Source organism: Centroberyx gerrardi, chromosome 22, assembly GCF_048128805.1.
Source record: "Centroberyx gerrardi isolate f3 chromosome 22, fCenGer3.hap1.cur.20231027, whole genome shotgun sequence".
NCBI lineage: Eukaryota > Metazoa > Chordata > Actinopteri > Beryciformes > Berycidae > Centroberyx > Centroberyx gerrardi.
In genome coordinates, this window is record NC_136018.1 from 21085199 (window position 1) to 21096691 (window position 11493).

The following is an 11493-nucleotide window of genomic DNA, read 5'->3' on the forward strand; positions in this document are numbered from 1 at the left end:
GAGTTTTGCCATTTGGAAATTCTACATAGTGTCTCTGAACTTTTGATCAGTACAAAAGCATACAAGTGCTACAAAACTATCTCCATCCATGATATACAATTACTAATAACATGAAAACATTTAATGCTGTACAGTTCAGTAGTCAAGTACTATTCTTCAACAAGAACTTATCTGAACTTTTGTAGTTCAGCAAATAGAAATTAACAGTCCAACAAAGAATTTTCTCAGTCATACCACATAACTTTTGTAGTACTTTTGCACCAAAGGATTTGTTAAACAGAAATTTTGCACATAAACATTTTCTCTGGGTTATGCTTTTTTCATACATTTAAAGAAATGTAATTCGTACCAGACATGAATTAAGATGTAGGCCTAATCAAAACTTTAAGCACTCAGCAATTGTTACACAAAGGTTTTAGTCAGGTTTAGGTTTGGTCACTGTCTGTCTAACCAACTCATATCTCTTAGACCAATAAGTGTTTTCAATAACTTTTGCCCAGATCACATATGCTATTTACATAAAATGCCTTAAAAACAGTCATTCACTTTCTCCAGGTTGGTCACAACCACAGAACTTGAATGGAGAACAGTCATTCCCATTCAAGTCACCGTTCCTGGACGGTCGGAGCAGCAGCCATTTTTATGTGTACTGTTGGGCTAGCTTCCATATGAAATATTGAGGTGATAAGTTTTGCAACAAGAACCAAAGGAGCTTCTCTGTCACCTTGCTGCCATGGGTTGCTAATATGCTAATGATAATTAGAAGAGCTAGCAAGAGAAGTGCAGTCTTTGATAATGCTACGTTAACCTTGTCGCCAATGTTAGCTTTCATTTGAGTTTTGACAGTTTGCTAAGCGCTCATGCAACAGACATCTGCACAGTTCTCAAGCAAGTGTGACAGACTTTACGGCCTTAATGCCCAGACTTGTCACCATAGAAATTGACCCTTAAAATTCCATAATTGCCATTTTATACTGTAGGCCTACTAGCCAAAATACCATGGCAAACAGTGGAAGGACCGTTCTATCCACTATTTGATAGTATTACATGCATGTTTAGCTGATGTGAAGGACTGGATGTTGCACAGATTTAGCTGCCTACTGATCCTTTCACTTGATACAGTAAAGGACTACTACTACCACAACTTTTAAACCTTTGAGTCATGCATACAAGCCTTAATTACAGATTTTGTATAATTGTTTAACCTATTCTCATTGTATTTATGTATTGTTTTATTCTTCTGTAACCCTGTTTTTAATGAATGACTACCATTTTATTGTTTACCGGCTTTTATTTTAATATTGTTTCATTTTTGAAAAGCACTTAGTAAAAAGTTATTATGATTCTGAGAAATAGTAATAGTAGCAGTAGTAGTATTTTATTCCATTTGAATGCTGCTCATATCCTCTTTCCTTGGTGCTTTACCAGGGTGCTTATCAACAAAGAAAACTACACAGTGACATGCCATAGTTAACTAGGAGGGATGTTGTCATTTCTCTACAACATATATACAGAATATATACAGAATACGTAACACAGATACCCCAAAAATCAAAAATAAATTAAATTTCATTGGAAGAGGAAATTCTGCTTCTTATAGAATATAAATGTACAACTAAAAAGCATCAGCACCTACGTCTTCCCGATGGCAACAAAGAATAAAATGTGAACTTTCTGGAGGACAGTGCCGCAAACCAACATGTTCGGGGGGGGGGGGGGGGGGGGGGGGGGAAGTGCAGAAAACATCACAGTATTATGGGTTAGTGTAGCGTATAGGAAAAAAGGAAAATGTATCTTATTTATTTTTTGTATGTATTGTACTCCACAGCTTATGAAAATCAACCAACTGTCCTATTTTAATTAAAATTAATAATAGGTTATATTTCATTATTTAACAAAGGTAGGTTAGAATATATGGCAGCTTGGGATTCACTGCAAAAAAACGACAAGCTGATTTTGTATACAGACTTATTCCAGGCTATTTTAGTCAAATGGTCTTATTGCACTGACAGATAATTTTGCTGGTTTTAAGAAATGTAATCATTTTTTCCAGGAGAATGTAACTTTTTTCAAGAGGACATTGTCTTTAAAAATGTATTTAATTCCATGATCATTTCTTGAAAGAAGTCATTTTATTGAATTTAAAGTCCCCATGAAATGAACTCCCATTACTTTTACTTCCTGGAAAACAGAGTATCTTTAATGGTGACCTCATGCTGCACTAGTAGGTGGAACTAAAAATTCCAACCTTATTGGTTGAAATTTTTAGTTGCATCTTCACCATCGCATATTTTTGAACAATCCCACCTCTCCACCCCTCCCATCAAATAAAACTGCCTTTCTCTCCCTGACTGATGTTCCATTGGTTCATCAGACATTTGAATGATCCCTCACTGCGTTATGTCCCGCCCCAACATCCTGTTTCAACAGGAAATATCAAGGAAGTAAAGATGCCATTTCATGGGTTCTTGAACATGAACCATGAAGTAAGGTTGACATGCCTGGGTACAAGATGAAACTACTTGCGAAGCTTGCCATTCATTCCCATTGTCATTGAACGTCTTGCTGAGGCTTTACAGAAACAAAAAAGTTGAGTTGAGTGGTGTGTGTGGAGGTTATCCTCATGAGAAGAAGACAATGCAGACAGACAGAGTGGCTGCTACCAGGACGACGGCACACAGCAGCAACAGCGCAAAGATCTGGCTGCGCCGGCAGAGAGGCTCCTGTCCTGGCTGCTCCTCGTCCACCGAGAGCAGAGCCAGGGAGGCGCTGTCGGTGCTGCCCAGCGGGTCGGCGTACTGCGGCCCGCGCGACTCCACCGTCCAGCGCAGCACGTTGACCTTCATCTCCATGTCGTCGATCATGCTGTCCACCTGGCTGATCTCCTGCTCCATGGCGCTGCGCTCCTGGCTCTCCAGGCCGTCAGGGAGCGTCGGAGCCTGGTTCAGGTCCGGCAGGCTGAGCGCCCGGGCTGCCACCTCACTGCCACCTCCTGCATGGCCAAAAAACTTGAGTGAGTGAGAATATTTTTCACTTTTTAACACACACGCCTCCAACTTTTGACCCTCACAATCGATTCTCCCGGTGCTTTCCTAGACCATCGAGCTCATGCTGCAGTAGATTTAGACAAAATGCACTAATAATAATGACTATGATTAGATGAATATGTCGGTTTCAGAGGTGTGACCAAGTCAGCTTTGCTCGAGTCCCAATTCAGTCTCAAGTCAAGTCCCAAGTCTAAATGTAGATTACCAAGTCAAGTCCAAGTCAAGATTATGTCATTAATGTCAAGTCTCAAGTCTAAATGTAGAACAACAGGTCAAGTCAGAACAAATTGAGAGTCCAGTATCAATTTAATATCTTAAAGAAAACTAAATATCTAGGACTTTTCAATGCAATATGGTTTTAATAGGATAAAAACTTGGTAAGTCTATTATGACTTTGATTTCTATAATCAGTTTCAATTCAGAAAACAGATTTTAAAGTCGAGTCTCAAGTCTTCTCTATTCATCAAGTCAAGTCTCAAGCAATTCAAACTGTGACTCGAGGGAAGCTGATTCAGCAGAAAAAAAGGGTACAATTTGAAAATATTGTCCCCCACAAATGAGTACCCCTCTGGGCCAATCAGTAACAAATATATTACCAAGTTTTCAAAATCGGATCAGATATCTGGTGAGACACATGAACAAACAATAATGTAGCGCCCCCCTTGGGCTAATCAATGAAATTTTGAAAAAGAAAGCAGTGGTGAGATGCATCATTTCTGCAAGTTTTGTCAAAATCCAAAATTGTAATCCTAATTGCCAGGGGTGGGTAGTAACACATTACAAGTAACGCAAATGAGTAAAAAAGTAGTTTTTTTAAGGAACGAGTGCTTTTAGTTCCTTTTTTTAAACTGTACTTCTACTCTTTGCTCGAGTATATTTTTGAGCCAGTAATCTACTTTTTACTTCACTACATTTGCCATTTATACCTTTGCTACAACTAGTCTGCTCTAAATGTGGGGATTGAGTGTAGGGGGGAGAGCGCGTGAGGAGCACCTCTACTGCAGATGCCAAGTTGCCAGCTGCCTGGAAGAAAAATAAGCACCACCTGTCTTTTGACCACGATGCGATGATGACGGAGCAAAACCCAGAACAAAAGGCAGCTTCCAACAAATGGGTATCCCCAAATGAAAAATGTGAATGGAAAGAAGTTTTCATTCTCTAGTTGATTGACTGAGGTCTTGGTACAGGGAGTAATACTACAGAACAGAAAATCTGAGTTTGAATTAATTGTATTGTATTCGGTATCTACTGCATTTTGGGGCTGTAATAGGTTTGGTTACTTTGATAATGTCTGTAAATACTAGACTTAAACAGATTTATATTCTGTTTTATAAAGGGCTAAGAAAGTTTTATCAACAAGTGCTGGTTTTTCATTATTTTGCACTGGCCCGCACACCCTAAAAAAATATTAAAATTGAAAGTAACTTGTACTTTGAGTAATTTATTAACCAGGTACTTTTTTACTTTTACTTGAGTAGGTTTCTCAAATGGTAATTTTCACTTTTACTTGAGTCATTTTTTATGGGAGTAATTGTACTTTTACTTGAGTATAGATTTTCAGTACTCTACCCACCACTGCTAATTGCTTACATCAAGTCACATTTGGTCGACTTGATGTTAAATCATTGAGGAGTGAATCTTTTTTCTCTGGACTGATCTTATTTTTTCCACAATTTCTTTGTGTTGACAGAAGCATGGTTGAATTCCAGTGAATTTCACGCTAGAAATGAAGCAGCTCCTTTTAATTTCTCTTACTGCAGACTCGTTGGTTATGGAGGTAGTGTCACTGATATTTGTGGGAATAATTTTAAGTGTAACCCTGTGTCATGTGGGGATTTCTCCTTTATCTCTAATATTTTCTTTTGAGAGGAAAACATCTAGTCTATATGCATTGGTGTATCAACATCCAAAACATTATTCTGCAACATTTTCATATAAATACATATCTGTGTTGTTACTTTCTATCATTCAACCTAAAGCCAGTTGATGAAAGCTTTTACATTTGCTGTTTTGCTGTTGTCTTTACTGGGAAAAATCCTCTGGTGATGTGTTCTACACTTCCGGTTTGTTTGGAATAAACAGAAGAAGAAGAACTGGGTAGTTAGCATGAGCAGTGATAGCCACCATGGCTGAACAGACAAAGAAAAGAGAAACTCAAACTGCATCAACAGAAAATCCAAGCTCCGCCCATACTGTTTGATTGACAGGTGATCTCTGGGAAGTGCAGAAACATCACAGTAATGAGCGCTTAGTGACAAAGATGTCACCAAAATCAAGAAAACAAGGATTTTGTGCATTATTACCACTTTAATATTATTCTTGGAGATTTCAATATTAAAATATGTTGTCCTTTTAATCATACGCCACAGGACCTATTTGTACTTGATACTAAACTTGAAAAACAGTTTAAACAGTTTAGATGCAAAGGATTTATTTGACTCTGATCTTGGTATTTCTTTTAAATTTACTTGTTTTTCTCCCACAAAGGTCTCATCTAATTTCACACAGTTTGAGCTTCCATGTTGGAGGCCCAGGTTTGATCTCATCTCACATGTTATTTGAGCTTGCCTTTGCTAGTATGCCTCCTGACACACAACATGGATATACAGTAAGAGGAGTAGGGCTCTTGTTTACCTTGGATGCCAGTCTGCACTAAGTTAGCAGAGTTGGCCAGAGAGAAGATGTTGCCCACGTTGAAGACTTTGCACATGTCAGCATGGAGGAGCTCTAGGCTTGCGGAGAAGGCCACCCATAGGAGCTCCATCTCCTTGCGCTGTTCCTCGGGAAGGCTCTTGTCCCGGAGATGCGACGTCAGGTGATGACAGTTGGCCGCCGCCAGCTTTTGGGCCTTTTCCCGCGTTTGCCTCAACTCATCCCGCAGCTGCAAGCTGTCTGTGCAGCCGCCGACGCATGAGGCCAAGTGCCGGTAACATGCCACCACCTGCATGAGGACAGAGGGAAATGGGAACATCTGCCAAGTAACGAGAACCTCATATCTCTGTCCATGGTGGAAGGTTTGGAAGGAAGGAATAATGAGACACTGGTCCTGAATGTGAAATATTCACTGGGGACCTGACAGTATCCTATAGACCAGTGGTTCTAAAGGTGGGGTCCGGGGACCACCAGGGGTCCCTGAGGCGGGTTCCAGGGTCCCCAGCAAACTGATGAATTGTTAAACTTCACCATTATTTCATTTACAAGAACTTAACACAATTAGAGAATGTAGAAGAATGACTATTTTGATCATAGTTTCACTGTTATCTCTCTACCTACAATACAGATAGTCATGGAATTCTGGACAAAATCATATCTAACAATAAAAATATTATCAGATTTGGGTCGGAGAGACAAAATTTCATCAAATGGGGTCCGTGGCTCTAATGTGGACTAGATTAGGGCTCCTTGATATGAAAAAGGCTGAGTTGGCATGAGGGTGAGTAGATAATGACAGAATTTTCATTTTTTGGGTGAACTATTCCTTTAACTGTTTCAGCCTGAAATCATTTACTGCTTTGTTGAAGACCATTTTCCCTTCAATGGGTTCTAAGTTCTTTTAACAATATATTTGCTGCCATTTTCATATAGATTAAAAAATACAGCAATGCATTGGCTCAGTGAATATCAACTCAATGCTTGCTCATTATTTTGCTGCTACTTGTCCTAAACAGCGTTTGGACTTGTTCTCTAGTACCTGTCAAATATTTATATATAATCACCATTGGAGACTGAATATTTTCTAAGTAGTATTTGTATCAGCTAATGTCGGTTCTGAAAAAACGAGGTCCTGTTGTCCTTTTGTCGTGTGTTATCATGTAGTGTGAAAGACTGTATTCTTGTACATGTGTTTCACTTGGAGGATAAAGTAATTCTGATTTTGATTATCACTCCACGGTTTGGGGATGTTTCCTTTGTTTAATCATATCAACAAAGCTGCTTATGTGACGTTAAATCCAAATGAGCTGCGGGCCTATTTTAATGCTATCAGTTCTGTACAGGGAGATGTGACGATACTGACACAACCTCAATCAGATTTTATGTTCTTTAATTCCTGCAATCTGTTCTTGCTTTGTGGGTGAAAGTATTCAACATCAGTGCAGTAATGCATCTAGTGCTGTTGTGCGGCTTGAGGTCTCTCACGTGTGTGACATAATCTGAACCAGTTACAGGTAATTAATGCTCCATAACAGAGATTAATAATTTTAAGACTATTAAAATGATCTTCAACATCCATGACATTCCTCTAATTCTAAAACCTGAAAGAAAACCTGAGAAAACTGGGAGACAGTTCCATTGATCTAAGTCATGTGGAAGCACAATGTGTTATTAATAGGCGTTTCTAATCCTGGGGGATTAGAAGATGTAGTTTGCATTAAAAATATTATAAATAATCTGATTATCATCTATTTCTAGATAAGCCAAAGGACCTTGTGTACTCTGAATGCAAGTGTCCCCTTTCCAAGGTAAGGGTAGTGGAGAGGCAGCTTCAGGAATACATATGTTGTAGATATACTGCAAATACTATTACCACTACTCCTACTATTACTACAACTATACTACTATTTGGCTCTTAGTACCAAGAAAAATCTCAAGCACCATAAAATATCCAGCAAAACTTAATAGTAATTATTTTTCTCGCTGTGCAGAAATTATTCCAGTTTATAAATGAACTATAGGCTCAACCATTTGTGAACAGACAAGATAGTATAGTTCCTAAGGTACATTTTTTTATTAAAACAACTGCACATTAATAACAGAGACAAGAAATGCTAGATACTGGGTTGGCCATGGCATTATTATCACACGGGGATACTGGAATGGGGATAAAGATGCACTGGACCAAGACAATTCTTTTCAGCGAAAGTGCTTTTTTAGCCACAGGGTAGAAAACATGTCTTCTTTGTCTTGCACATGTTTACAGTGAGTCTCTGAAATATTAACCAAAGACATCAAATAAAACATAGTCAAGTGAGGATGGTATAAATACCAGTGCAAATCTAATTTAACTCTATTCTAAACCATTTGTTCTGGTATTGTGCAATACTTAATTGCTATTTTGTGAACAGTTATAAGTCATAAATGCCTTGTATATCAAATATACTGAAAGCATGCTGTATAAAATATTTCTATCCACCCAGTGCTTAGCTGTCTACTCACATATAGTTTTCAGAAATGTATCAGCTGGCATTGCTGGCAACCAGCAACCGGGTTTTCAGCAACTATTGTGACAAATACAACTCTACCAAGAATGACACCAGAACATCCTTCAGCTCCTAAAACAGTCATAGCCGAAGTCACTGCTGTTCAAACTTGAACTTGGGGCAGCTTACCTTTATCAAAGAATCCACCAGAGCCTGTCCCTCAGCCAAAGCCTTGTCTGTGCCGACTGTGCCATCATCGCCCACTTTGTTATTTACAAGTGGCATGAGGATGGCTTGTCCAGAGCCTCAGACTCTGCCACAGCAGGCAAGATGCTGGCCCAGCTGCTCTTCACTTCTCCGGCTGCCCCTGCTCCTCTTCCTCCCTGGGGAGACGCCTCATTCAATGGACAGACTCGGTCCCGCGGCCGGGCCTGCTGCATGACGCGCTGCGACGTTCCATTCCCGTAACCGCACCGCAATCACAGCTAGTAAACATGCTTCGGAGGTTTTAAAAAAGAAAAATCCACCAAAAAGTTAAGTTAAAAAGGAGTCGGGAGGGTAAGTTAAAGGAGTGGGGAAAAGTGTAATAAACTGATGTCACTCTTAGGCAAGAGTGCTAATCCTGCGATTGACCCCTTTGCACTGACGCAGGCGAGGGCGAACAGCTAATCACATTAACTATCACTGAGACCAGGGGGATAGAGAAGCAGCTGGCTGTCTCTGCCACAATGGCCCTTTCACTGACCGAGAGGAGGCTGGGCTCTGTCACCTCAAGCTCCATCCCATTCATTGTACTGTAAAAGTCACTATGCTGAATATCAAATATTTTCTAAGCATGGTGAAAATATGCATTATCCTCGTGTTTTTCACACCACTATCCATGAACAATATTGGCTTTGAGTCATTCTGCACAGGATTTCTATGAGGAAATTAGACGGTGGACAGTGATGCACTTAGTGAATTGGAATCTGTAGAGGGCGTCTTTGTCCTATCAGGGTCTTTTATGCTTTACTTTCCCTTGGGCTCTAGATAATGGATGGCCTCCTTTGACCAAGTTGATATGAAATTCACAGTGCACCAACCATGAATTCTCTGGCGTGACTTCTATAGCAGTTTATAAGTATAATAAGGTTTTCTACATGGAAAGAGCGAACTACAGAAAAGCTTAAAAAATAACCCACGTAATTTATGCTGCGGCTGTGTGAAATTGTCTTTCATGGTAATGGTGTTTAGTGTTGAAATCATCCAAAATTTACATAAATTTGTATTGTTAATGATTAAGAAGATGTGGAAAATAGAGGACTGCCTACCAGTCCAGATGAAGATGCTGCCATTGTTGGTTGACAAAACTAAAGCTCAGATTCTGCTTTTCGTATTATAACTAACTCATGGAGGCTGGCCTTCTCCAAGATGGATAATGATTAATAAAGTGTTGCCTAGCCTACTTACATGGGGCACCAAGCAAGATGGGGATTTTCAAAGAGGTGAGGTGATACTCTATTAAGTTAGATACATTGGGTTGCGGGGGCCACATTTCATCAGGAGGCCCAGAATTCCTAGCAGCGCCCCTGCTGGTGCCACATAAAGTGGACTTGTTTGAGATGTTGTCCTTTCACCCTACTTTTTCCTGCTCAACATGAGCTCAAATGAAATGCTCTTTAGTAATACTGAAAAAGTCAGACATTCTGATGATTTCAGCTGCTCCATCCAGACCTATCCAGGCATCTTTAGGCCTAAAACCAAAGCAGGTAGGCTCAGAGGAACAAATTGTCAAAGAGGAGTTAAAAAGCGCAAAGTACTTGAGCAAAACATGGCCCTGTTGAAACCTCCACAGCTCCTGTGGGCCCTACGAGCTCCATACTTGGAATGGTAAGGTATATGGACTCTTCATCACCATCCCCACTCTAACCAGGTCTGCTGAGAGTCCAACAAACTGACTCTTTCCTGTCCCTCTCTACTGTCAATTATCTAATAAAGTAAAAAAAAATGCTATTTTTGCTGTTAATTTGTTACATGATCATAGTGACCCAATGTTCTGGGTCAAAGTTGACTGATAGAGACTCATGTATATATGGAATCTGGCTTATTTATTTTCTAAAACCAAACAGAATGGTGACAGTGGGTTTTTGTGTTTAAAAACCCTATGTTGAGATTATCATGATGCCTTTTGTAAGCATGAGAAATAATGTGGTAGTTATTACATAGTAAACATGAAAACGGGTCCAATTTGACCAAAACATCACAGAAGTTGAAGGCACAGCAGATATTCAGGAATCATTTTATTTAAAGAAAACAAAACAATCAAAAAGAAGAATCATCATCCTGACATGTTGAGGTGAAAAAAACTAAAACAGAACGTGTAAAAAAACTTGAGTCAATAAAGATCCAAGATCTCCCCAGGTCTGATGATGTCACCAGATTGGATGAAAAACTGTCAACTTCACTTGACTCATTCAAACAACAGTTGAAACAATACAAACTGAGAAAATACCAATGGGACTTGAAGGACTATAAAGAGGGAACAATCCAGCAGTGGCAAAAGCCAAACTTCCAATAGAGGAGAAACAAAGTCAAACGACGTGACAATTATCTTTCATCTGTGAGTGACGACCAATTAAGTGCAGAGTGACAATGATTTTGAAGCATTCACCAATCACAGGGAAGCTGTTTTGGATCCACCTCAAACTGTCCAACCCCCAAGACAACGAGAAGGAAGAAAACAAGCCAGGAGATCTCCAAGACAGTTCAGTCAGCAACTGTGAACCTGTCACAGTTCTCACTGTCCCCTGCCCATCCTGCAGTGTTTCTCTACCACAAATCAGCTGAATGCATTCAGTCTAAATCAACAAAACAGCAACAAAACAGGGGGGGGGGGGGGGGGTATACAATGATACAATGATACAATACAATAATACAACAATACAATACAATGTTCTACTCATATATCAACAATATCAGCAAATCAGGCTTTGGTGACTACGTGTGTGTGTGTGTCTATGTCCTCTTGCGCCTGAAGAGTATAGGAGATTCATGACTGCGCACGCGCAACGTTTTTCAAACGTTTTTCGGCTGTAGTGAAGGTTTGCTGTAAATAATGGCGTCAATATCGGTCGTTTCCACTCACTGTGCGATCGTTGGCTTCAGGAGACTTGGATTATGCTACAAGAGCTGTATGGAGTCATTTTATGGATCTGATTGGTCTGTAAGTCACTGCTATATTAACCTCTCCACTCCACTCTACCTCCCAGTAACATCGCCCAGTCAGACCCAGTCTACACAGAACCTGATGCTGCTGGCTAAATCTCTCT

At 39.8% G+C, this 11493-nt stretch overlaps 1 protein-coding gene across 1 annotated transcript; it reads right to left on the reverse strand.

Moving 5' to 3' along the window:
• Positions 1-2621: 2621 nt before the first annotated feature.
• On the reverse strand, positions 2622-8470 carry rgs9bp (regulator of G protein signaling 9 binding protein). Its single transcript, XM_071924109.2, has 3 exons — positions 8375-8470; positions 5682-5988; positions 2622-2992 (listed from the first exon to the last, which is right to left on the reverse strand). Exons 1-3 carry the CDS (start codon positions 8468-8470, stop codon positions 2622-2624), a joined length of 774 nt encoding a protein of 257 aa, XP_071780210.2.
• Positions 8471-11493: the final 3023 nt, after the last annotated feature.

Bases quoted from the DNA above. Each gene is read 5' to 3' on its own strand.
- rgs9bp (XM_071924109.2), bottom strand. From the start codon at position 8,470: ATGCCACTTGTAAATAACAAAGTGGGCGATGATGGCACAGTCGGCACA. The intron at 5,989-8,374 runs GTAAGCTGCCCC...GTCCTCATGCAG, and splicing joins TGGTGGATTCTTTGATAAAG to GTGGTGGCATGTTACCGGCA. The intron at 2,993-5,681 runs GTAAACAAGAGC...TTGGCCATGCAG, and splicing joins AGTGCAGACTGGCATCCAAG to GAGGTGGCAGTGAGGTGGCA.